Consider the following 27,312-nt stretch of genomic DNA (forward strand, 5'->3'; position numbering starts at 1 on the left):
TTAACCCAGAAACTTTTCCAGTCTCCTCTTATTCCCCCGCAGTTTTCCTTCATTTAATTTAAGATGCTTTTGGGAAAAGTTTCATCTTTGGAAAATATTAATATAAACAGAAATGGGGAAATAAACTTCTATCATCTCAAAATTAACAAAATTAAAGGACAGATGAACTTTATTCTGAAATATGAGTAAAGTCTAATTAAAGTTATATCATGGAGGGAATATAATCACAGATTACCCAACACGTTCATGGACTCAGATTTAAAGCCAACATTTCAGTTTCACTTTTACTCACCTTAAAATTTGTGTTGGAAAACCAAAATTCAACCAGCATTTCTTATTGTTAGTAAAAAATTGATCGTAAAAAGAAATTACACCTAAAAAAAATGATAGAAGTCCGTTAAACAGAGGATTTTAAGAATAAAATGATCTTGGCTTTATACCAATTAAGCTGGTCCAGTGTGACCATCCCTGCCCACCAACCCTAAAACTGACCACAGACAAATTCTTTATTACATTTTTTTATTTAGGTCCCAAAAAACCATCATAATAACATTATATCAATAATATTAATACAGAAATTGAAAAAAGGAGGAAAAAAATAAAATAGCTTTTCTGTCCACAGCCTCAAATCGGGAAGGGATTCGACCCTCCAGAAAAAGTCTGTTTAGGGGGGGAAAGTGAACTGGGCGTGGCTTCAAGCTTGAGCGCGCTGTCCATTATTCTGCTGTGCACCAATCAGGAATGTCAAGGTGAGGCAGGGGGTGGTTTTCGAGGTAACGAGTAGAGTTTCAGTCTACTGCTGCGACATCTGAAGGAGGGAAAACGGAAACAACAACGTTACTTTAATTTGATTTTTCTACATGTTTTTATTGATTAAATCTTAAAGGAACAGTTACACAGTTTGGGAAATACACTTATGGTTAATATAACCGTGTGTGTGTGTGTGTGTGTGTGTGTGTGTGTGTGTGTGCGCGTGTGTACCTGTTGTGTGTGTACCTGTTGTGTCTGTGCCTGCGTCTGTGTCTCGGGTCCTCGGCTCGCCAGCCGGCTCAAGATGTTCCTCTCTGACATCTGCAGCCGCACGGCAACCGGCGGTATCCGGGCGATGGTTGCTGGGAGGCGGGTGACATCTGCCTTCATGTCGCTCAGCAGCTCCTCCAACTGCTTCAGCACTGAGAGAGAGAAAGAGATATATATAAAGACCTGTAGTCGCTCGCTCACTGTCGGGTCTTCAGGACACATCTGTGCTCGTTCATTTATGATCAGGTTTCTTTTATTCCCCAAAATAGTTTAATTTCCTTCACTTTAGATTTTCCCTCAACTCCAGAATGTTATGTTCTGATCTGAGGATGCGTTTTAACTCGATGTTATTTTTATTAAATAATATCCCCCTGGGATTATTAAAGTATTTCTGATTTGCAGCAGGTTACATTTATAGTGCATTCAGCAGAACATAAAAACTATTTAAGATAATGAATAGAAGGGTAAATAAATGAGTAGAAGCACCAGTAAAGTAGGAAAAAGTAATAACGAATGAATTAGTTGCTGTTCGTCACTCTCACATCAGGAAACTGAAATTAAACCATAACCTCAACCATACTGGCCAACTGGGTAAATATTAATATTTTAATTAATTTGATCTGTGTGTATAGAAAACCCCTTCCTGTCCACTTCCTGCGTTCTGCCTCACCTTTGTGGAGGACGGCGTTGGCCGGTTTGTTCCCGGACATGGACTCCTTGCTCAGGTGCTGGTGGGACTCGGCCAGACACTCCACCTCGCTGAAGCGGGTGTTGAGGGCCATGGAGGGGTGGGAGGGGTCCTCTGACATGTTGAGGTAGGCGGCGCGGCGCAGCTGCTCCTCGATCACCAACGCCTGCTCCAAAAGCTGGATTGGGGGGGGGGAGAGGTGGCCCCCCCGTAAAATGCGTATCAACTGAGTTGCTGGTTTGGTGTTAAAGAACTAAAGTTTTGAGGTCTTGGGTTGATTTAGTCGTTAAGTGTTTCTATTTACTGCTTAAATTTACGCCACAGAACCCACAGCTTTTTTTTTTTTTAATTTTAATCTTTAAAAACCAGAATCTTTAAAAAGGGAAAAAGGGACCAGGGAGCAAACAAACAAACAAATTCAACGGTAATGTAATTCTCTCAGTCTATGAAGGCCAACCTACCTTGAACCTCCTGGCGAGGAACTTGTTCTTGATTTCCAGGAAGTTGCCTCGGTTCATCTCTCCCTTAAAAGGCTCGTTGAGGATTGCGAACTTCACGTCGTTCTGGATGTCCTGCCAGCGAGCGTAACCGTGTCTGGGAGAAGCCTTGGTTAAGCGGAACAACTACTCTGAGTGGACAAAACAACCCTTGCCTATTACAACCCCCCCCAACACACACATACACACACCCAGCAAGAGCAGTGAGCCAATCACAGGTGGGGAAAGGATACTGTATGATGCCAGCCAGCAGCCAGTAGTCATGACGACGGTGCCAGATCTCATTGGTTTTCTTGGTAACAGTGGCGGCGCGCTCCTCGTTCTGCCACAAAGAGTGAAGCTCTGAGAGAGAGAGAGAGAGAGAAAAAGACGTCAGTTATATAATGGAAACAAATGTATAGCCGTTGTGTTTCTGTGTGTGTGTTTCTGTGTGTGTGTGTGTGTGTGTGTGTGTTTACCTGTGAAACCTCCGTCTGCGATGTTGAACATGAATCTGGTCTTTGCCTTCTTTTTCTCCTCGGTGGCTGCTCCAGTAGTGGCAGTAGCAGTGGCAGTAGCAGTGGCGGTAGAGGTAGCGGTGGTGGTGGTGGTGGCGGTGGCGGCCACTGAGGCGCCACTCTCCTTGCTGCTGTCTCCGTTCTGCAGTTTGGTCGCCTCCTCCGGCTTCTGAGCCTCCTTCTCCTCCTTCAGATCTGCAGCAGGAGGGTGAAAGGAGACAATTAACGACGACAGGCGACAGGGCGTGAAGACATCAGGGGATTAACCTGAGAACGATACTGAGCTGTACTGAAGTTATGTCCTTCATTACGCTGTCCAGGGTGAAATATTTAAAAAGAAAAACAGTGCGGGGTTTGGTACCTTTCTTTTCGTCAGCAGGAGAAGTGGTGTCCATCTTTTCTGTCTTTTCTTCTTTCTTTTCTTCTGCTGCAAAACAGACGGAAACAAAGAGGGAAACATTGAGGACAAAATAAAGACGACAGGGACTTTAAACAGCGACTTCAGCAGGTTACACTCAGACAAAGACACTGCAGTAAAGTTTGTGTCAGACTGCAGAATCACTGTCTGTGACTCAGTCTGGAGACGTGAATCCTAAATTTCATACAATTAATGTTTGGAAAGTGAGAGAGCGAGCACAACAGTGGAAGAGATGTGCAAGTTTAAAAATGACGTTCTGTTAAAATTCAGCCAACGCTGGCTTAAGCTGCTACACCCGTTTGATGTGGTTGTGCTTTTGCTTTAAATACAGAATAGTAAGTTGCTGAGCTTTGTTTTTGTGAAAAATAAAAATTGAACAATACTGATGAGAAATTGTTGTGAAAATAGTAAAAGCAGAACAAACTGTTTTACCTTTGACCTCAGAGTCCTCAGATTTGACCTCTGACCCCTCCGTCTTGGCCTCTGAAGGCGACTTTGTCTCCTCTCCTCCCTCTGGACTCTTCTTTTCGCCCTCTCCCTCCTTCTCTTTCTCGCCCTCCGTCTCTTTAAGGGTCTCTGCTTCTCCGTTGCTCGGTTTGTCCGTCTCCATCGGCTCCTCTCCGTTCTTCTTGCTCTCCGGCTCCGCTGTCGGACTCTTCTCGTCGTCGTCTGGGATGGCGATCACCTGGAGGGAAACAAATCGATTTCGTCAAGCATCGTGAAAAAATAAACGCAGAATGAGAAGATCCTACTTTTAGTTACGTCACTCAAACACATCATCGTGTCTTTACCTCGTTGCTGGCCTTTGTGGGCTCTTTGCCGTTCTTCTCCGCCTCGCCCTCTTTCTTCACTTCTTTCTCTGCCTCGTCAGTCTTCGAGGAGGCGTCGTCAACTACAAAGACAAACAGATTCATTCATTATGTTGTTTTAACTTTGTAAAGTTCCCGTAAAAAGAGCAGTGTGTGTGTGTGTGTGTGTGTGTGTGTGTGTGTGTGTGTTACCTGGAGCAGGTGTGTTGGGCTGTGTGTCGGCGGGGGTGCCGGTGGACGGGGTTTTTCCCGGCGAGTCGGGCTGAGCTGCAGCCTTCTTGCTCTCCTCCAGCTCGGCCATCCAGGGCATCGACCACTGACCGTTCACATGCTCGAACTCCTGAACCTGGGAAACAACGACAGCACAGACCTCAGTTAGTTACCTCAGAGTGGCACATAATAGCAGCAAATCATGGTTTCTTTCATTATCAATTAATGTCATAGTAATAGTTTTGTTTTAGTTTTGGTTAATCAATGAAAATGTCAGTAAACAGTCAAAGCTGCTAATCCCAATTCACAATTTCATAAAATGAACCAATCGACTGACTCAAAGATATTCAACTTCAGTTAAAAGCAGCCAATTTTACAAGCTGGAACTTGTACGTTTTCCCTTTTTGCTTGATAAATTATTATTAATCACAGTTACTTCATCAGAACTGCTGCTGGTTCATTTTTGTTAGATTATCTACCACAGAACAGTTTTCAGGGGACAAACTGGACTTGGTGAACTGAAATGTTTCGATTTTAAACCCAAATATGGATCTCAAAGACGATCAGCAGCTTCTTCCGTCTTTTTCTGTCGTCATTGCGTTCTCTCTCTCTCATTTTAACAACAGAAGTTAAGTTTGAAGTGAGACAAAGAAAAAAAAAAGGCAAAGCTGCGTTTGTTACCTTCTTGCGAATAAGTGACATAACACCGATACGGGTGAGGACATGTTGCCGTGACAACCCTTCTCTGGGGACGCCGTCTGCGAAGGTCTCGGCCCCGTCGGCTCCGGGCTCGCAGAGGTGACGCATAAACAGAGAGACATAGGCCCTGAAAGGGAGAGAAAGAAAGGGTTGATGAAGGACATCTCTCTCCTTCCGTATTCATTCATCTTAAATTTTAAGGTCTTTGTCCCACTGATGTCCTGCTGTTCTATACATTTAAGGCCCAGAGACATTTTTGCATTTCTTACTTGAACTCTTTCTCAGATTTCCCTCGAAGGTCTCGGACCAGCCACTGGGTGGTGAAGGCATCTTGGGGAGGCATCCCATAACGCATCACTGCGTTCAGGAAGGCTTTCCTCTGCCGAGAGTTGAAACCCAACACCTGGGACACAGAGAGCGCTCATTTACAAAAACACTACAACACTTCAGAACCATGAAAAATCCAACGCAGCTGTTTGAAGGAGGGATAACAAACGGTCCCAGACGAGCGCTGAGCTGCTCACCTCGATGTTGCCTCCCACCCTGGCCAGCAGGGGGGGCAGCGGTTTGTCTTTGTCGTTCCTCAGGCCCTTCCTGTTCGGCCTGCGAGAGTTGGCTGCAGAGAGGAAACAGATGTGGTGGTTATAAACAGCTGCTCTGCAGGGAGGCAGGTGTGCTGCATCAATTATATCTATATGAGAATAAACATGTAATACAACAGGTCCTTTTACTGCTTCTTTATAGTATTTGTTGTTCATTAGCTCTCTTTATGGTTTAGGAGCAAATGAGGGACCGTTACCTCTCCTAATTGTATCCTGTATATACAATAATTAAAGAATCATGAGAGGTTGGAGCTACTTAACCTCTGGTGCAGAAGACAATTTATGTTTTATAAAACCAACATTAGCTTAAGATCAATACTGTTCAATGCTCTTTACCTCTACAGACAAACACATACTGGTTCTTACCTTCTGTTCGCTCATCAAAGTCCTCGTCTCCCTCCTCAGATGCCACAGAGTAATCTGATTGGCCGTCAGACTGGTCATCCTGCCAATCAGCTATGAGAGAAAAAAAAAAACAACAAAAAAATTAATTTACAGTCCAAACTTCAACAAGAGCTATTTCGTCACAAGTGCTTGTTGAACCGTCATGGCAGTTGGAACATGTGACCCTCCCAGTGTGACTGTAATTTAGTGTGATTAAAAGAACCCCAAATTAAATCTGCAGCAAAGACAACTATGAAAAGGTTAAATCAGGGTAATTTGGTTTCACTGCACAAAGTTAACAAGCCTTCTTTGGAAAGCTCTGTGTCCTCTTTCTACCATCTCTTTACTTAGGTAGTAGTCAGATTAACAATCAACAGTTAACAGATAATCAGCTGACAGACATCTGTAACTTCACTCCACTAGTTCCCAACATGTGCATGTAAACAAAAAACACAATAACCTATATGCTGAAAGTCTTTGAGAACACCAGCAGGAAGAGATGAAGTCAGCACATTCTCCTCTAACCTGAAAGTTGGCTATTTTTGCCTCCCATTATGCAACTTTGAAGGTTGAATGTAAATGTGTATGCAAGTGTTCCCCCACGCTGCCATTTCTTGTAACGAAGCATTGTCCAAACACTTTAAAAAATATATTTTTGAAGATTAAAGCGAATATCACCTCTCCTCGTACCTCTGTCTTCTTGAGAGCCGTCGTTGTAGTTGACCTGTTTGCGTATACGTTTGCCTTTGCCCAGGTTGCGGGCAAGGTCTTCTTGCTGCTGCTCATAATGGTGACGCAGCAGCTTCTCCCAGTAATCTGGGTCTACACTCTCCTCCTGCTTGATGATCTCTCGCTGCACCTCCTCCTCCTGAGCAAAGGAGAAAAGATGGAGAAACGCTGAGTGTTTACGTAATATACTAACATTTCCAAGAGAGCGCCGGCCTTTTAAATGCTGTGATTAGTTCTGTTACATCTGTTTTTGTTCTTTATGTCAAACAAATACATCATCAGGACCATCAGTCGTATAAGAAAAGAGCTGACAAAGTCCAGATGTTTAAAATATAAAAGCATTTATAATTTGAATGAAGTTTGGCTCACTGCTGTGAAACAGACTTCCTACATTAAGCAATGACTGATTTGCACTCTTCATCCTCACTCCACATAACCGCAGGGGCTCACCTCTTCCTCCTCGTCTTTGACCACATACTGAGCCACCTTGAAGGAGCTCAGGTACTCGTTCATGCTCTGCAGCTCCGTGTCGTCTGTGGCGTCCTGGTTCCTGTCCAGCAGACGGTCGATGGCCTTGTCGTCGTAGTGAATGATGCTGCTGTCCTCCTCCCTGTTCTCACCTGAACACAAACATCAGTTAAATATAAATACATATATCTCACTTCTTCAGTCCCACCGAGGCTCTCAGCTCCTGCACATCTGCACTGTTTCAACTCTCACCTTCGGTCTCATCCTTGAAGAGCTCCTCTGTTCCAAATTTGAGGATGTCGTCCAGTTCCTGTTTGGACATGGAGCCCGTCTTGGATCCGAGACCAGGTCGGACCACCAAGTGAGTCAACATCATCTTTTTCTTGGCAACCTGGACAGGGGAAGAAAGATAGAGGGAGCACAGGAGAAAGAGGGCAATTTCTTAATATGCCAGGTAAGATTAGATCTAAAATGTGACAGTTTCTTCCTCAAATATTTGTCACAAATCAGGTTTGCTTTGTGTACATGGCTCAGGGCCGATGTTTCAAGGTTTTTTTCCCAGTCTGGTAGTAAAATTATAAAGTAAAATACAAGTTCTCAGAAAAGGACAAAATGTATTGTTCCTCTCTGGTCATGCAGTAGCCAGATCTAAGCAGCTGTTTAGTATTACACCTGTCCTGTTTACCTGAGTAATCCTCTCCTCTACAGAGGCCTTGGTGACGAAGCGGTAGATCATCACCTTCTTGTTCTGACCGATACGATGAGCTCTGCTGAAGGCCTGGACACAGAGGAAGAGGTGGTTAAAATACAGACAGTTAAAATATAAAGATACAACAACCTTTCAACAAGCTACATAAACAGCAGTTTCTAGAACTCGTTCTCACGCTCATAAACAACTTGTGCCTTCAGCTGCACTTTATTATCATCAATAAAAACCACCAGAAAAGGAGTAGCAGTGATCCTGCTGTACCTGGATGTCGTTGTGGGGGTTCCAGTCAGAGTCGTAGATGATGACGGTGTCGGCGGTGGCCAGGTTGATACCCAGACCTCCGGCCCTCGTTGACAGCAGGAAGGCAAACTGTGGAGCTCCAGGAGCTGAGGGGAGGGAATTGAGGAAAATGTCAATTTACATATTGTTTAAATGGACTTAAATTTTGAACTTTAATAACACATCCAACTAAAAAGTTATTTAAAACTGTCGAAAGAAAGATTAAGGAATCACCACAAAAGAAAACAAAAAAGGTGGAGTTTGTGATCTCAGTCTCACCATTGAAGCGATCAATAGCTTCCTGCCTCATGCCTCCAGTGATCCCTCCATCAATCCTCTCGTACTTGTAGCCCTCGTTCTCCAGGAAGTCCTCGAGCAAGTCCAACATCTTGGTCATCTGCAGCAAAACGCAGAGGAGATGGCTTGTTAGGAAAAGCTGATGATATTTCTGGCTTTTAAACCTCTCTTATTCAGTTCAATCCATCTTGTTGCGGCTCCATTTGCAAATACTTCAAGGCTTTTTCAACTTGCAGTTAAGAGTCAGAACCGTAGAGACCATGTTCCCCCCTTTTCTCCAGACAGAATATACACGAGCCTGGGTGCCAGTTAGAGGACATGTACAGCTTTTATGAGTCAATACTAAGAGTCAAGTTGTGTCTTACCTGAGAGAAGACGAGCACTCTGTGTCCTCCATTCTTCAGCTTCCTCATCATCTTCTGCAGTAACAGTAGTTTCCCAGCAGCCTTTGTGAGAGCGCTGCCATCGTACATCCCGTTGGGCATCTTTGGAGCTTCCTGTTTGGAGTGACCAATAAAACGTTTAGGTTTTGACAACACTGAAATGACTGCAGAGAAAGTTATATCCCATATAAATTGCTCAACAGTTCACTCAAATGATCTAATGTCTTACAATAGCAGCCGCGGGGAAGAGGTAGGGGTGGTTACAGCATTTCTTAAGATCCATGACGACGTTGAGCAGAGAGACCTGGTTTCCTCCTCCTTTGGTGTTCAGAGCCTCAAAGTTTTTCGTCAGGATGAATTTGTAGTACTTCCTGCACACAGACGATAAACACATTTACCCTTTTCTTTTTAAGCTTCCTTGTTTTCAAACTTACTTCTCCATTTGTACACAACTCTGATCTTTTTGAGGGATCAACATCTAAAAAAGAAAAACGCACGACCGACTCACTTCTGCATGGGGCTGAGCTCCACTCTGACGATAAGCTCTGTCTTGGAGGGCATGTGTTTGAAGACGTCAGCCTTCAGCCTCCTGAGCATGTGTGGACCCAGCATGTCGTGCAGCTTCTTGATCTGGTCCTCCTTTGCGATGTCGGCAAACTCCTCCAGGAAGATCTCCAGTTTACTGCAGACAGAAAGGCACAAACAAGCCAGCTCATGTTAATGTTTTTGTTTTTGTGTAATCTCCTAAAGCTCAGCAGATGTGGACTACGGGCCACCTGCCTAACATTACTCATCAACAGTAAACCGCTTGTGCTCCAGCAACTAATTTGTTTAAGTACACAGTACAGTAATTTTTTTTGATGTAATATTTTAACATTCATGCACTACTCAATTTAAAACCTTTTTTTTTAAACTCTCAAAGTCGCTTCAAATTAGTGTCTATTTATTAGGAGAACAGCCGACAGCTAAAAAGCGTTTCTGATTAGGATTATTTCTGTAGATTGTCTTATAATCTTCGCTTTTTCCCCTATTTTTAGTGTTCACATAGAACAATTTGAGAAGGACAGCGGTGCAAACTGTGAAGAAGGGGTTACAAGAATATTAAGACGACTATCTGTTCAAGACAGCAGCCTTATGAGTACCATTGCATAGTCATAGATAAACTCAAAAATTAATTACATAAGCTGTCAGAGCAGTAATCTGTGAATTCCCCCCCTCAAAAGTCCCATATCAGCTGGGCTCTTAAAAAGGTTGCAAACACTAATTTTGCAATTAATTAGCATTTATTATGATATAGACACTTCAGTGCCTGAAAAATAGCACAACTTCCCTGGGAAAAAAAAAGGAATATCTAATACAACAGAGTCCGGAGCCTACCTGAACCTCTCCGGTGTGAGGAAGTTGAGCAGGTGGAAAAGCTCCTCCAGGTTGTTCTGCAGAGGAGTTCCAGTCAGCAGCAGTTTGTGTTGCAGAGGGTAGTTGTTCAATACCCGGAAAAACTACAGCAGGGGAAAGAAAAGGACGACATGTTTACACCAGTTTCAGCTTCAGTTAAACTTCAGTAACAGCTGCCTGCACATGCTTCCAGTTCAGAGTGTTTCATTCCAGCTGTTCACAAGAAACAACTTCAGAAAAATAAACGGTAATCATTCAGATTGTAGAACCTCTGAATCATAAAGTAGTAAAATCTATTTCCTGCTCAGAAACATGGTGTAGCAATTACAGCTAACAATTACTATCTTCATTACTGCATCTGAATTCTTTAGCCTCTCATTCAGGGTTTAATAAAAATGTATCCTTATCTCACCTTGGACTGGTTGTTTTTCAATCTGTGGGCCTCGTCCACCACCAGGCAGGCCCAGTCTATGGAGCCCAGGATCGCCATGTCGATGGTGATCAGCTCGTAGGAGGTCAGCAGGACGTGGAACTTGATCGACGAATCTTTCTGTTGGTGGAAATTAACACAAAAGATGTTAAAACTAAAAGTTTCAACCCAACTCCAAAACGTTACTTGATTTATCTGGACTTTTATCTATGTCTTCAATTCCTCCTCCTCTCACCTTCATCCTGGAGGCCTTCTTCCCTCCTCGGATGGCGTTGTCCTCGAAGGAGAACTCGTTCTCTCTGATGACGGCTCTGCTGTCTTTGTCGCCGACGTAGGTCACCACGTACATGCCGGGAGCCCACATCTCAAACTCTCTCTCCCAGTTGATGATGGTAGAGAGCGGGGCGCTAACCAGGAACGGTCCCTTAGAGTGGCCCTGGAGGTGCAGAGAGTTAGTCCGTTTAACATGTCCTACTTACCAGTGGTTGTGTGTTTGTCCAGCAACTGGACTTTTGCACTAAACGTAAAGGATCGGTGCACAATGCGTCATTATGCAATAATGCTAGTACAAGTTAGCATCACTGTCACGGGACACGTTACTGTACATTCAACTGTGATCTCAATTTCCATTTGCAGCTGACTCGAGGCAACAAAATCAAGAGCAAGCAACCAACTCTGTTTCTCGTTTCAAACTAATGCCAACTGAAATTAAGAGCAGAAATTAACGAATAATGGGAAAAATAAAAGGTTAAAAAAAAATCCCAATTTGCACATTTATCTTCCAAAACAAGATATTAGCCTTTTGATCACATTGACATCTACATTTGAATATTGATGGCTCAGAACAAACTTTATGGTTCCAAGAATTACTTGTCATAAATGCTCGTTTATGTTCTTAGAAGGAAGTAAATATTTTACAGACTGGATCCTTAATCATGTTAAAGCTTCAGATTATAACTTTTAATTGAGCTAAAATGAACAATTAATTAAATCACAAATAATCAGACCAAAATTTTGGTCACAATAGTTTCAGATTCAATTTATCCAAGTTTTACAAATAAAAGACGGAAAACTCTGGACAAACATTCAGATACTGGATCATGAATTCAAGTCATTTGTAACCCAGCATCTCCCCTAGTTCTGAACTTCCTATATTAAAAAAACAAAACATTATTGTAGAGAGACCCGTAAATTCAGCATTATAAGATAAAAATATCAGTAGTGTCAAAATAAAATCATCACATGACATTTGAGAAAGCTACAAGATGTCCTGCTGCTCTGGCAGGAAGTGTATTCTGGCCTCCCACCCTTAGGTGGCAGCAGCCGCACACATGATCAGTGTCTGAATGTTTACAGCTTGAGATCGAACTTAATGTCGTCAGATTTCACCTGACTTATACAAAATGGCTGGATGGCTCCTGGCCAATAGGACGACAGCTACCTAGAGACAGCTACAGGGAGGCAAAGCCATGACTGCTGAGCCAAAGTGGTATTAAAAAAGTTCAAATTAATTGGTTTCAAACTAAATCTGTAACAAATTTAATAAAACATCATGAAGAGGACAAACTTCAAAGTCAAAACTCATTTCAACTTTGTGTGCTGGGCTCATGTTTCCGACAAACCGGCTGAGAAGAAGCACACCAAAAGCATTTTACCACAAAACGCAGCGTATACAGCTCCAGTGTGTGGGGGCCTTCGAGGGACTGTAACACACGTCAGACAGACACAACCCCGTATCTCACAGCCACCCACCTCTTTATAGAGCGAGTAGAGGAAGACGGCGGTCTGGACCGTCTTTCCCAAACCCATCTCATCAGCCAGGATGGTGTCGGTGCCTTGAGCCCAGGAGAAGCGCAGCCAGTTGAGTCCCTCCAGCTGGTAGGGGTGCAGCGTCCCCCCCGTGCTGTCCAGGTACTCCGGCTGACGCTCAAACTTTATAGTAGGCTGGGGGAGAAGAGAGAGACAAATGCTGTCAATATTAGGCTTAAAAGAACAGCTGGATTAAGTAGAGTTCTTCATAAACTGGCCACATCAAATCTGCAGTAAAAATTGATTTTATTAAACTGTCTCAAGTGATTAATGTCTTCAGTTTGGGTTTTAAAGAGATTCAATGTCTCATAAACTCTAAATGATGTTGTTAACCAGACGAAATATAGCTCTGGGCCGAATTTATTAATCTAAATCTTTGGTAAAGATCGGCTCCTCTGTGAGTCTAAAAAAAGGATTTTTAATTTTAAATATCCCTTCTGTGGACTTACATCTACCACGGGGTTCTCTGGAGGTCTGTCAGGTCGCTTCACTCTTCCTTTCACTTTGATCTTCTTCCCGGGTTTCCCCTCCTCTCCCATCATCAGCTCTCTGAAGCAGACATACACAGTTAGCAAAGCAGTACGTTATGGTTGATAGTGTATATTATGGTGCATCTGTGTCCAAAGGTCTTGTCCTGTGTCTGTGTCTTACCTGTGGTTCCAGTACTGCACCTTGTAGGTGTCAAAGTCAGGTACGTCCATGTCATCGGCCTCCCAGGTCGCCTGGTCATACGCCAGCTCTTTCCACTTGATCAGGTAGTGGATGTTGTTCTTCCTGTCCACACTGTAAAACAGAAAAATTTACTTTAAGTTATTCTCATATTTGCCTTGCCATGTTGAACCTAATGTTCCTCAAATTGGATAAAAGATGTAATAAAAACTTCCTAAAAGATGGGAAAGAAACATCATTCTGGCACTGACTCTTAACAAACGGAGATAGGCCAAACTCAGAAGAATATTCTTTTAAATTAAATTGGTTAAATAAACAATTAAAATGATACATATTAATGCAGCCAATCCATGCAGTCATTAAACCTTCCTAACAAGTAAAGTTGTAGCAACAAATCTGGACTGCAAGACGAGTGTGTGCTGACCTGTGGTTGAGGATGCGGTGGATCATCAGCCACTCAAACTTGATTCCAAAGCGGAGGTATTTCTCCTCCAGCTGTGCATACATGGGATCCTTGTTTCTCCTCTTGACGCTCTTGTCCTCCTCGCCTTCGCCAAAGTCGATAGGCGGCGGATCGTCCATGTCGTTCTTCCTCTGATAGTTTCTGAACATCACCTGGCAATGGAGCTCAAGCTACAGGTGAGAAATAGGAAGAAGGTTAGAGAGGAAATTTCTTGTCATGCATACTTTTGTGTGTGTTTACTCCACAAACCTGGAGCTCTGTGACCCAGGAGCAGTGCCAGTACGACATGGCGGACCACTTGGCGAAGAACTCCCTGTCCGGCCGCCCTGCCAGCGGGGCGGGATCTGGGGCATCGGCCGGAAGGTCTGGAGGGCGTGGGACTGGTGTGGGGGCAGGAGGGTCGCCCCACCGCCATGTCAGGATCTTCTGGACCTTCCCCTTCATAGGTGGACACTGTAGGGCAAGCAAAAGAAAAAAATGTTATAGTGTTTACCTTTTCCTTTCGATCTCAGGTCTTCTAAAAAGACTCCCAGATTCTTTTGTAACAGTTAACAGTTAAGAAAGAGGCGTTATGGTTACGTGTGTGAGACTTAACAGTTTTATATCTGAACAATGATGAAATTTACAATGACTTTTCTCAGACTTGTCAGTCAGAGCACGTACGCCAGAAATGGGTCGATCAACAGAAAAATTAATTGGATCATTTGTCCCTTTTCAATCCAAAAGATGCCGAACATTCCCAGGTTCCAACTTCTCTATTCAGCTGTAAATATCTTTGGCTTTTGAACTGTAAAAACAATACATGTAGAGACATCACCATGGTCTGCGGGAAATAGTGATGTACATCTTCTTCTTTATGGGTGTTTTGACAACTATTTTGATCATTGCTTTTCACCTAATTGATTCAGCTCTAAAAGTAATTGTTAGCTGCAGCTCTACTTCGACACTTCTCATTATTCCAGGATTTACCTGACTAATCAGTAATATCAGAGGGACACAACTCTGTATTCATCAAAGCTGCCAGAGATGGAAGCAAACAAATCTGCTTCATGTTTCTCTGGTTACACAGAGACAATCTCTTAACCTTCCTCTGCTTCGGTTTTCTTGAGTTGGTTGTGGAATGATTTTTAAAATACTAATCAAACCATTCTGACCTGAACCAGCACAGAAATACCACCTGGATCAATAAAATACCACTTTCCAATCAAGCAGCTCTTGGCAGAAAGAGCAAAAACATTCACTTTATCAATGAATAAACTTTGCCAGGCCCTGCAAGTTGTCTCACCTCAGCTGTCACTACTCTGACAGGTCAAACTTCACATCAATCACCCCATTTGACCCCAGGCTCACCGTGCAGCGGGGGCAGATCCACTCTCCGTTGGGGATCTCTGGGAGCGGCGGGTTGAGGCAGTGGATGTGGTAGGACGACGGGCACGAGTCGCAGCAGAGGAGCTCTCCTCCGTCTTTGCACACCCTGCAGAACTCCATGTGGTGGTCGTCCTCCTCCATCTCTCCAGTGTCGCCGTTGTCCTCCTCAACATCAGAGACCTCCTCCCTGGCCTCCCACTGGATGCCCTCCTTCTCCTGGAATTATACGGGGGGAAAAAAATCTTATTTTTTTTTATCTGTTTAATGAGATCAAATAAATAGGCCTTGGAGAGCTTTCAATATCCTTACATGTAGACCATCTGACACTCTCAGACCTGCAGGAACCATTCTGAACCCTCTTAAGTAATAGCTGCTGGCAGTATTGCCAGTCTTTCTACTCTTGCACTTGCTTTAAAAGGAGTACTCCACTGAAAATCCGGCTCTTGAGCATAACTGGACCCCAAGTGATATGGTAAAACACAAATTACTTACTATTTTTTTACGTACTTATTTTTATTTAAAAATTGAAGCTTCTGCAATTTGCACATTGCGATTTCAATAAAACCAAGACTATTAATAATGCAGCTCTAGTTCAAGCAACGTTTTGTCTGACCACATCAGAAATCAAAAGTTTATCTGAACAGCCACATTCAAACCAGGAATGAAAAGCTGGATGTCAGAGTGGGGAGACGCAATATCATTTGAACAAAGGGGATAATGGAGCACATTCCTCCTTCACAGCTGTAGTCAGCCTGCAACAGTAAACTCCCTCAGTTTTATGGCATGAAAAGTGTAAAATTCTCCCCATGAACTTCTCAAACTGCTCCTGGAGCATAATCCTCCTCTCCAGTGTTGATCTGTATGCTCACTATATCCAAAAGAAATCATCACTTTGGTGATAAATTGCAAAATACACTACTTGGGAGTTCAGCTTCAGAGGTGACATGACACTGAAGGAATATTTAACTATAAATCGACACATCTTAGACACGTTATAACTTATTAGATACAACACAAGAAGACACAGCTGTTAGACAATAAGTAGTATCAGTGTCAGAATCACAAGGATTAAGGGTAAAAAGTGTTGTGGAACTTATGGAGAACGTGTTTGGAACCTACTGAACACATCAACTGCAAAGAACTTGATTATACTGCAGCTGGGGGTCAAAAAGATAATTTTTAAGTGGCATACTCCTTTAAGTGACTAGGCATAAGAGTGTCAATCATGCGATTAAAAACTGCAGCCTAAGCATGTTGCTTACACAGTGTGGGCAGCTCCAGGTGCCCTCTGGGGCTTTCTCCATGTCGGGGTCCAGGCAGACCATGTGGTACGCTCTGGGACAAGTGTCACACAGGATGATTTCTCCACCCTGCTGGCAAACCTCACAGTAGTCCTGGTGGTCCGTTTCATAGCCGTCTCCATCCTCTGCTTCTGATTCAAAGAGAAAACACTTTAAGCAAAACACCTCCTGACATTCTCACATTTAACCGAGACACAGGAAGTGATATGTGCTGTGATCCAGGCTCCGCATTTATGACATTCTGCTGTCTGTTTATGGTGTTTGTCAGAGAAAAACCCACTCAGTGAGTCATTTTTTCCCCTCAACAACACATTTCCTCAATAACGCCAACAGATTGAAACTGAAGGGTTTCACAAGGAAAATATAAACATCCATTTTGGTGGGTAAAACTGATCTTCAATATTTCATTCTTCAATATTTTCTAAAACTTTGCAAATCTTCACGTATAGTTTAAATGCAGGGCTAAAAAGCTACAACCTTCACACCGCTCAGAGAAGTTGGAGCATTTCTTAAATGATGTGTTTGACATTTTGGAAAGAAACAATATGCTGTGTGTGTGTTTTCTTGAAGATTGTAAGGGCTAAATGTTCAGCAACTAACCCTAACCTTTCACCTCACGCCCTCAGAACCTAAACAAAAAGACCACTGCAGTTAAAAGGATTTCCACACTGAAGCAGCGGTGAGGACTTGTTGACCTCTTTCAGTTGCCGATCTGAATTCATCCGTGACATCGTCAGAGCGGTGCTACGGTCTTGTGACAGCAGCTACAGAGAATGCGTCAGTAGGCAACAACCAAGACCAAGATGTCGTCCTTCTAAATATACCAAACTGTGCTGACTCAGTCACAGTGACTAATGTGTGTGTGTGTGTGCGTGTGCATACACCTCCTCATGTTGTGCATTCCAAAGACTTTAATGCTTTACCCTGCATGCAGTCATTAACATTCACCACTGCTTGTTTAACCTGCAATCTTCTTTCTGCAGCCATTCACAGCTCAACAGGTAGAGCTGACTAACAACCACAGCAATGGGTTCAACTCCCACAGGTTACACAAAAACCATCCAATGTAAGGCAATTAACGGTAAGGAGAAAAGAAGAGCATTTTAGCAGAGTCTCATACACCCAGAGGGGGAAGACGTACCTTTCTTTTTCTTGGGTTTGCTCTTGGATGGCTTCTTTTTGCTGCGGCTGCTGCGGCTGTTGGATCCCTCCGAGACTGAAACACTGTTCATGCTGCCGTCCTCGAAATCACTGTCCACGTCAGGCTCATCCTCCTCGCTCTGTGCAACATGAGAGACAAACTTCTTATATAAAAACGCTTTGTTGTATGTGTCTCAACTGTACGTAGGCGCCCCAGTGAAGTGTGTGCAAGAAGGAAGAGACAGAGAGACGGAACGTACCGATGAGCGTTTCCGCTTGCTGTTGAAGCCTCCCAGTTTGATTTTGAGAGGAGCCACTTTCTTGGTCTTGGCGTTATTCTTTTTATCTTGTGGTTTAGCTGCAGGCTTTGACTTCTTGCGGGCGTTGGGACCTGCCGACACAAAACAGAATGTCAGAGCCGGGAGAGCAATAAAGAACAGCCTCAGATCCACAAACTGGGTGACTTAAGGAACAATTAACTATTAAGGCAAGTCATTTCCGTAAAAACGCCACTTTCCCTGACAGAAATGTGCTCTTCTAGCAGAAAAGTTTGTGATGTCTGGTCTTGATATCCAAACCCAGCTTTGACATTTCAGGTCCTGCTATTTTATGTGACCCCTCCTACCCCCTGTACCTTTGCCTTCCTTTGTCTTGGCCTTGCGTAGCGGCGGTGGAGGGGGCTGCGGAGGCTCTACTGGCGCAGGCGGTGCTGCAACAACAATAGGGGCGACCTCCGCCACCATGGTGTCGACAGCGGCAGGTACGTTGGCGGTGGCCAGGGCTGCGTTGGCAGCAGCGGCTCCTCTCAGGGGGTTGTTGGTGCTGAACTCGCGCCACTTGGCGCCCAGAACCATCATCATCTTGGACACGGCGATCTTGGGGTTCTTTGCTGCAATGAGGGGCCTGGAGGTGAGGGAAATAAAAATGTTAAACTTGGTCTGATTCAAGTTTTTATCTTTTTTATCTTCTGCATGAACCAAACAGTATTTCACATGTGCAGGTTTCTGCAAGTGCAACTAAAGCCCAATTTTCCTTCCAAAAACAGGTTGTAGGAGTAGGAAACGCGAGCACCACAAACCCAAGGCAACTTTCATCTTTATTAAAAATAGGTGTGAACATTTCTCCGGTACCATCCACCAGTGGTTTAGCTAAATACTGCACATTATCAGCTTGTGTGCAAGTGCAAATGTGTGCATCTACCTGACGAATTGGCTGAAGGCCTTGTAGTTTGTCAGAGAGCGGTAGTCTTCCTCAGTGAAGACATGGTCGATGTCCTCCATGCCCCAGTCATCGAGCAGCTGGGATGACGACTTCGGCTCCTACAGGAAACAACAACAATAGGTTAATAATATCAGACAGACATGTGAAAATGTGGAACCAAAGATGAATATAAAAACAGCCATTAAGAAATTACAGACAGGACAGGACGACATCTGTGGTGTCATTGATCACACCAGCATGTAAAACAATTGTCTTATGCAGGTATAAAAACTGAAAACTAAGTGTCCATCTTATAAAATGTTATTGATGCCAATCATTTGAAATTGATCACAATAAATATAAAATATACACCTGAAAAAACGTTTATTTGATCTCAAAGGCCTATTTATTTTGAATCTTGCTTAAAGGCCACCTGTCCAGTGTATTTGAATGTGTTGCGGACAAAGAGTCAAATGAGTAAAAACTTTCACACAACATTACACAGCAGCTGTAACACACAGTCTTCAGTGGAAAAGGTCATTTACAGTCCATACATCAGAATCCGAAACCACTGCACAGACTTTTTTTTCTCAAAACCACTTTAACTCAGTAAGTGAGGAGTTATCAATACTAATCGGATCAATTGATCTGATAACCAGAGTGTGGAGGAGAACCTGGTTGAGCAGACATGTGCAAGGCTGTTCAGCCCATAATTCAATATGTTCTAAAGAGACAAGGTGACTGGTGCCAAGTGTATTTTCCGAACATTGTTCACAACAAAAATTTTACGTAAGAAGCTCCTGCTGCGTTGACTGATCACACACCGACTGACTGACAAGCACGTGGGACAAGCTGTTTCTTTTTTAAAGTGTTTTTTAAAAAGCGCTGTTGTGTCCTTGTGCATCACCAACCTTCCACCTCTTACAAAAACACCTTTGTTCCCTCCCTGCACGTCAGCAGCAGCCATTATTTTACCTAACAATATACAAAATTATTATGCGACACAATAGTCTTCACACAACAACTGACTTTTGTTAATTTTGGAATGATTTAATCGTCTCTACCAGATCACATTTGCACGGTTGGTTATGAGGTTTAAGTGGCTGGTGAAGAGGGTCTGGAGTTAGCAACGCGCAAGCAAACAGATGCCACAAAAATGTATATTTGATAAAGTCTACAGGAATTACTTGCCACACGCTTAAGACACATTTGAATTAAGTGATTTAAGTCATTTGTCAAAGTTTTTTCTGTTTCACACGTGTCAATTCAAAGCTTTTGTTCAATCAAAACATGTAATTGTGACTTCCAGGTCGGGGAAATTGGGATGGAAATTTGTCTTTTCTTTCGACATTTGATGGACTAAATGGTAAGTCAAAAATATATGGATATCTTCATTGGTAATGTTCTCTAAAATTGGTCACCGCTATCAAAGCAAACAAAGGCTGAAAAATGTGTTCATTATAGATTAATCTGCTACTTCATTTCTTCATTAATGGGTTTTGGTCTATAAAATATCAGAACATAGTGGAAAAATCACAATGTTTTGCAATCATAATTTCCCCATAAATCTTAAAATGGCCTGTTTTGTATGACTAATAGTCTAAAACCACAAACATTCAGTTTACTATCATAACAAAAAGAAAAGCAGCAGATCCCCACAGTTTAAAAGCTGGAATGATTAATCAACTGTAAATATAGATGCTTGATTTTTTTTGTCAATCATTAATCTTAATCAGCTCGGTATCCAACACTGTGTGCCTATTATAATGCTATAAAGTCCAAACTGCTGTTTTTCCTCTGAAAATGTGATTCTACCTGTAAATATTTGACCAATAAAACCAATTTCCTGCAGATCAGAGCTTATTCCCTAAAGGTTAAAGGCCCCCGAGGAGGTGAGCGGTAATTTCATCCACTACCACTTTGATGTAAACTACACCACCCCTGCACCTTCCTCCTCCTCCACCAGCCCTCCACCAAAGCTGCTTCCAATTTCGGGCGTCTTACAGAACGAGTTGCAGGCGGCTAGATTGAGGGAGCCTCCGCCAATGAATTAAAACGTGTTTATCTAACCAAAAAGAAAAGGGTCAAGACCGCAGTGCAGAGTGGCGCTAGGCGGGGTTACCATGGTAACAGCATATATGCCTTACACTCCCCGCCCCAGACAACAGACACTTGCAACCCCCCTACCACCACCACCACCACCACCCCTTGCATAAGTGTCATTAGCTACAAGGCCCCCTATTGGCCGTCGGGATTCGAGTCCAGCAGACGGAGCTCTTTGTTTAACCATCGCTCATATCACATCTCTGTTTGTCAAAGCGACTCCATTACAGGTACACAGTCAATAGGTGCTCATCATGGAGCAAAGAAAGGGCTGTTACAAAAGTTATATTCCAAAACAGAAATGCATTTGGTTGTTAGAATTTGGACAACACCGTGCCACACCACCGTTTTATGTTGTTTGGTTTAGCAGTTAGTTACACAGCACACTTTCGAAAACAAGGACCATTTCACTGGTTTGGATGTTTTGGCCCATTAACCACAATTCTCATATGCGTCAGCGAATTGTTTTGCAGATTTGTTGCTGTTTTTGAAATTTTAAATGTAAGCATATTGGTGTCATTTCTGTACGTCATATACACCCTGAACATTTGGATTTGTGGTGTAATCCATCACAGTGAACATCAAAGCAGTTTGTCTTTTTGTTGTGACATCATTGTAAGTAATGGTGATGCAGCGAAAACCTTTTCCATTATATTTCCAAAAAATAAGGCATGTTTAAGCAGTCTGCAGGTTCATTTTCAGAGATGAACGGGAACAAATGGTTGCACTGAACGAGAGGAAAAACGCACCGAAACTCTAAAACTGTAAAGCTTCAAGAATAGTCAATAAAAGGTGTAAAGAAACACGCTTTCCGGTGGTCCTTTAAGAGAGACATCCAGGAATATTCCTACAAGCAGAGAATCAAACCAGTCTGGAAGAAGACGCCATCTTTGACAACTACAGGTTTAAAAGATCTTAAACGCAACAAACCGCTTTTTAAAATGTTATAATGGGGCATCACTGTTCCTCCAATTCATTCTGAAATGAAACTCCTTACTCTACACTTCTCATGTCCTACATGTCTTTATTTCTGCTTGTTGTCGGCAATCTGATATGATAAAGTTTGATTGATTCAACATTTATTATAATTTCTAATAATTAGGCATGCTATATTTGGGGAAACAACCAGCTTGTTCAAAAACCTTTGCCTGTACCTCATTGCAGTTCTTCAGTTTTCCAGGGTTCAGATGTCTGATTATGGTGAAAATGCTAAGTCAGCTGCTTTTCAACCCTGAGGAACTATAAACACTGCCTGCCTTATCCGTCTCTATTGAGAACTAAGCTGTTCAAATGCACGTGTTGAGAAACACCCTGCCAGGTTTTCCTCACCGAGCCATCGTCATCATCGTCGTCATCGTCCTCCTCGGGCTCGGGGTCCTTCTTCTTGGAGGCGCTCCTGTCGGCCCCGGAACTGCTCCTCTTCTTTTCTTTGCCGCTGCTGGCTCTCTTCTTCTTTTTGCGCCCTGGAGTGTAGTCGCTGCCCTCGCTGTCCGAGCGCTGGGCGGGGACGCCTTCTTCAGCCTCCTCCACCCCGCCCACGTCCATGGGCTCTGGGGAGCTGATGGGAAGCTCCTGGAACAAGAAGAGCAAAGACAAAAGTCAGCAAACTGAAAACATTCAAGAATAATGGGAGCAAGAAAACAGATTTCTCGCTGAGGTTCAACTAGATTCAACTAGAAGAGCATCAAATACTGCAAGATGAAACACTCTGTAGAGGAAGGCTGGCATATGCTTCATTTTAGTTCCAAAAAAAGGGAAGTCTATGTGATATTTAAAATGAAAGTATCAGCTTTCAACATGCTTTTTCTTAATTTACTGCCCGCATTGAGCTGTGAGGTTGGACCCCTTAATATCCAGCGTCCTGGTAAAAGTAAAAAGTAGAGATATTCTAAAAGTAGGAAAACCATGTCTGTTTAATTTAAAGAATGGTTGGAGGGGAAAAAAATAGGGAAAGAAGATATAAGTAGATCAGACATGTCTGACGTGTCTATGTGTAAAAAAAAAAAAGGAAACATGAACAAGAAGTAAAAAGTTTGGTCCAATAAACTTTTCAATATGATGGCAGACGTTTTTACAATCAACAGTCTTTCAGTTTTCATTGTGTTTGAAGCTTAACTAACAGTGTCTGTTTCAGTCATTTTGTTACAAGTTTCTATTTACATTATCTGGACAAGCTTTAAAAGTTGTCATATTCTTTATTTTTCTTACTTTTAAAAAGGTATGGCTACAGTAAGTGACCACACGCACACACACACACACACACACACACACACACACGCATCCTTACCTCTCTGCGTGACCGCCTCTTGCTGCCCTTGCTCTCTCTGCTCTTCTTGGCCTTCTTCTTCTTCTTCACCTTCGGAGTCTCATTCTCCGAGATCTCCTCCTCCTCCTCGTCTACAGAAAAATCAGGCCAGCGGAGACATTTCATGGTTAAGATATGCAGAGGAGCGACTGTGTGTGTGTGTGTGTGTGTGTGTGTCAGGGTATTTGGGCCGTGTGATAACATTACGGAACAGAGAGCCGTGACGATAGCACGCATATCAGCAGACACTTGCATATCGGGCTGTAAACAAAACACAAACGCCACGCTGGTAAATTTTGGCTGTGGTTCAGGTTGTTTACGGTTTTCTGCAGGTTTTTCTCTCATTTGATTATTTATATTTTTGGTAAACTACTGTACAACTGAAATATAGAATGACTATATACGCAGTTATGTCGAAATTTAGGTGGATTTTCCTTTTTAAGATTGCTTTTACTGACTGTCTTCGCTTTTTACAGCATCACTGAACATGAGAGGGTTTGATGATAGGGGCTTATACATATTCAAATGATCAATATCAGGATGCCACAGTGACAAACTAACAGTTACTTTCTAGTTTTCAACACCAGTCAGGGAACAAAGTTTTTATTTGAGAAGGATAATTAATCCCCTGCCATGCTGCGACCACATTCACATGGCGTCCAATGATATTAAAGTGATCCATGATTAGTTGGCTGGAACAAAAAACCAGGAGGAGACCTGAGAACGAGGACTAGTAGATGGGATAAGCTGGTGGTTTTGATCACTGCCCCCATTTTATACATTGCCCTCAAGAGATGAGACTCAAATCAGTTTTGCTCTAGTGGTTAAAACTGTCATTTACAACTGATTAGTCATCATGATTTACAACACCCTCCTGCAGGCCTCATGAGGAGATCTCAGTCCAGTGTTTGGCACTGCCTCAGTGGCTCCAAAGTGAAGTGGTATGGCATCAGAGCCTATTAATGTAATTGGCTATGGTAAAAAAGTAAATGGCAAGCTGCCATTAAGATGCACCTGGTAAGGAAAAAGCTTTAATGTGATGAGCTTTTTAGGTCATATAAAGGAGACTGAGCTGTCTGTCTGTAAATTCAAGAGGAACCCAGAGAGCTCACATTGAGACTCCATGTAAACACTGTAATGGTGTTTTCTACATAATAAACACTGTTTCCTGAAAGCATCTTGGGTCTAAAATGATCCTAGCCCACAGACTTACAGAGGGCGCAACATCATCTTATCTTTGGGGACAACTCGAAACTAGTTTTTTGTAAACTTGACATCACACTTGATTTTATTTTTGAGCACAAATGGTTTGTTTCTGTTTTTATATGTTTGTAAATTTAATATTTTGGGCTTTTGTTGTGCTGGCTGGACAAAAACATCTGATGGCATCAACTTGGACTCTCTGGAAACTGTGATGACATTGTTTTCTGACAATTTATAGATTAAATGATTAATCAATCATTAAAATCCTTAGTTGCAGCTCTACTTGTGACTTGACCTAATCTAGTTTGAGTCCATATGCATCTCCAGGTGCAGTGTCTAAGATCATAAGAAGACTCTGAATCTAATTAAATTGTGCATTTACATCTGAAAATGTAAATGATGCCCGCCAAACCTTTTAGAAGGGTTTCTAATTGCACCATATTTTGTTTGTGCCGCATCGCTTGCTGTTAGATAAATTAAATGCAGTCTTTAAGTTGATTTTAGCACTTAAGAGCTAACTCGTAGGACTATCTGTGATTCTATCCATCAACGGTTCACTGTTTTTCTTGTTTTACATCATGGTAAAATGATTATCTCTGGCTTTTGTGCTGTTGGCTGATCAAAAACACCAGTGATGACATTGTTTTCTGACAAGTTACAGAATAAAAAGATTAAATCTATAGTAAAATAATCACATAAATCATTAGTTTCAGCTCTACTCTCTACTTGACTTAATCTAGTTTCAAACCAAGCTTCTACCTGAATCCATATGCATCTCCAGTCGCAGTGTTTGAGCTCACAGATCACATTAAATGATCTGCTCAGAAGAACAATAAGATGCATTTACATCCACAAATATAAACGATGTTCCCCCCCTTCCATCTCCACCGCACTGTTTCTGTTCAGCACAATAATAAATGTGTCTGTACGATGCTGGTGTTATTTGATGAATTAAACGCAGTCTTTTTTTTTGGGGGGGGGTCGATCTCGGCACTTACAGCTAACTTGTAGGACTATTTGTTCTCAATGGCTCTGCACCGTGTACGCGGCGCGTGCTCGTCGGAAGCATACAAACCCTGTAAACAGTCGTTGTTCGGTCGCATCAATCAGCAAAAAACTAACCGCGAATACAATCGATTAGGTAACATTATAGATTATATATTGTTTACTACTAGGTGTTATTTGTTACCCCCCCCCTCCCTCCCTCCCTCCCTCCCTCCGCCGGCCATGAGGAGGGGGAAAGCTCCTGAACGTCATCCGCCAGCTTCCAAGCTAACTGGCTGCCTCCATCTTGTCATCGACACGTAAAAAAAAAAAAAAAAAAAAGAAACAGAAACTACCGGTAGTTGAGTAACGTTAGGCCCCGGGAACATGCCGGTCAGTCGGCGTGACTCCACCACAACACCGCCTCTGTGGTTAACAACAACAAAAAAAAAGAGTGTGTGTGTGTGTTTTAGCGAGCCCGCGGGAATCGAACAGTTTTTAAAAGCTAACCGCTAACGTTAGCTCACCCGGTAGTTAGCCGCTAACGGGAAACCTGATTGATTTCAATGTGAGCGAACGTCTGCTGTTAGCACGGCGCGGGCTAACACACGAGCATTGTCTCACCGTGCAGTAAGCGGTCCTCCGGGGCTCCGTAGTCCTCTCTGTCATCCTCGCTTCCAGACATAGCGGACAGCGGCGCGCTGAGTTTCCTCCACTCCGTTAGCGTGGGGAGGTTTTTACAGCTAACAACAACAACAACAACAACAACAACAACAACAAAAAGTTATCTTCCCTGTAGGGTAATCCAGAGTTGTGACCCGGGCTGGAGTCGGTCGGAGTCCTGGTGTGTGTTGTGTAGTTAGAAGAGGGCAATCGGCCAGGAGGGAGGAGGAGGGGGGAGGAGGGGGGGAGGAGGAGGAGGGAGGGGGGGGAGACAAGAACAATAAAAAAGAAAACGGAAGTGAATATTTAGCAGCAGAGACACACCGCGGGGACTCAACACACACAGCTCCAACTTTACTGCTGGAGTTGGACAGCTCGCCACAACAACATACAAAGATTCACTCACTCTCTCACTCTCTCACTCTCTCACCCATTCATTCATTCATTCACTCTCTCACTCTCTCATTAACTCACTCCGTTCAGCTGACAACATGCCATCTTGCCACTGTCGGTAGTTTCCGTGCCATTAGCATGCGCGCTAGCTGAGCTTGACCGGCGGCCAGGTTCAGATTGGAGACGAACTAAAAGAAACGAGCCTGTCTCTCTCTCTCTGTCTGTCTGTCTGTCTGTCTGTCTGTCTCTCTCTGTCTGTCTCTCTGTCTGTCTGTCTGTCTGTCTGTCTCTCACACACTGATATGTGGCGTTAGTCGTGAATTATCTGTGTAACAACCCGGCACTCTCTCTCTCTCTCTCTCTCTCTCTCTCGACCATCTTTAACCCCCCTACACACACACACACACACACACACACACACACACACACACACACACACATAAGTAAATGTAAAACAATAAAAAACCCAACAAGATACTCACAACTTGATTCACACAGCTCTCTCCCCCTCCCTCCCCTCCCTCCCACAAAAAAACCCCCCCAAAAAGCAGAGTAACTCCGGGCTCAGTTTGTCAATCAATCAATCAATCAATCAATCAATCAATACTTGGAAGCTCTGTTTGGTTAAGGTAACGGTATACATACAATTTAAATATATTTCCGTGTTTTTGTGGCAGCGTGTGCGCACGACGCCGTCTCCTCTTTCTCTCCCCTCGCACACTACACACACCCCGCGCGCGCGCACACACACACAAAGAGATCAGGGGGCAGGCATCCCATAATATCCCCCCCCCTCCTCCACCTCCTCTCTCTCTCTCTCTCTCTCTCTCTCTCATCCACACACACACACACACACACACACTCATTTCACTCACCCCTCCCCCACTCTGCATAGTTACCTTGCAACGTACAGACCATAATAGTCAACTCACCCCTCCCTCTCTCTCTCTCTCTCTCTCTCTACAGTCTCTTCCCCATTCCTCCATGCACCCCTCCCTCCCGCACCTCCACCCCCTCCCTTAGCAACCGGGGGGGGTTACCATGGAGACGCTCACCCCCCCCCCCTTCCCTTCCCCTCCCACCCCCGTGCGGCATCCCATAATAATAATGAGCGCAGTCACTGACATCCCTCAATGAGCATAACTCCAAAAAGAGAGAGATAGGAGAAAGGAGGAGGAGGGAGGGAGGGGGGGGAGG

General features: G+C 43.3%; 1 protein-coding gene across 7 annotated transcripts; it reads right to left on the reverse strand.

Moving 5' to 3' along the window:
- Positions 1-502: 502 nt before the first annotated feature.
- chd4a (chromodomain helicase DNA binding protein 4a) lies at positions 503-26,903 on the reverse strand. 7 transcript variants are annotated; one of them, XM_051389628.1, is made up of 41 exons: positions 26,761-26,903; positions 25,684-25,900; positions 22,855-22,964; positions 21,897-22,139; positions 18,465-18,583; positions 17,899-18,167; positions 17,525-17,655; positions 17,266-17,404; positions 16,086-16,255; positions 14,806-15,039; positions 13,705-13,908; positions 13,417-13,625; positions 12,975-13,106; positions 12,773-12,872; positions 12,267-12,458; positions 10,750-10,950; positions 10,497-10,634; positions 10,067-10,188; positions 9,198-9,371; positions 8,919-9,060; positions 8,672-8,803; positions 8,289-8,406; positions 7,992-8,116; positions 7,707-7,799; positions 7,274-7,412; positions 7,004-7,173; positions 6,503-6,692; positions 5,807-5,896; positions 5,363-5,454; positions 5,108-5,241; positions 4,821-4,965; positions 4,122-4,275; positions 3,912-4,012; positions 3,553-3,805; positions 3,064-3,129; positions 2,664-2,897; positions 2,439-2,547; positions 2,170-2,302; positions 1,691-1,886; positions 982-1,172; positions 503-808 (listed from the first exon to the last, which is right to left on the reverse strand). In XM_051389628.1, exons 2-41 carry the CDS (start codon positions 25,742-25,744, stop codon positions 794-796), a joined length of 5,970 nt encoding a protein of 1,989 aa, XP_051245588.1. In that variant the 5' UTR covers positions 25,745-25,900; positions 26,761-26,903; the 3' UTR covers positions 503-793. The 7 variants fall into 7 exon arrangements, with proteins under 7 accessions (XP_051245588.1, XP_051245590.1, XP_051245585.1 ...); XM_051389630.1 differs by having other exon boundaries at positions 6,515-6,692; positions 16,086-16,252; positions 25,684-25,802; positions 26,761-26,900; XM_051389625.1 differs by having other exon boundaries at positions 16,086-16,252; positions 25,684-25,802; positions 26,761-26,900.
- Between the last annotated feature and the right edge of the window lie 409 nt (positions 26,904-27,312).

The sequence above is a fragment of the Dicentrarchus labrax genome, unplaced genomic scaffold (assembly GCF_905237075.1).
Source record: "Dicentrarchus labrax unplaced genomic scaffold, dlabrax2021, whole genome shotgun sequence".
Taxonomy (NCBI): domain Eukaryota; kingdom Metazoa; phylum Chordata; class Actinopteri; family Moronidae; genus Dicentrarchus; species Dicentrarchus labrax.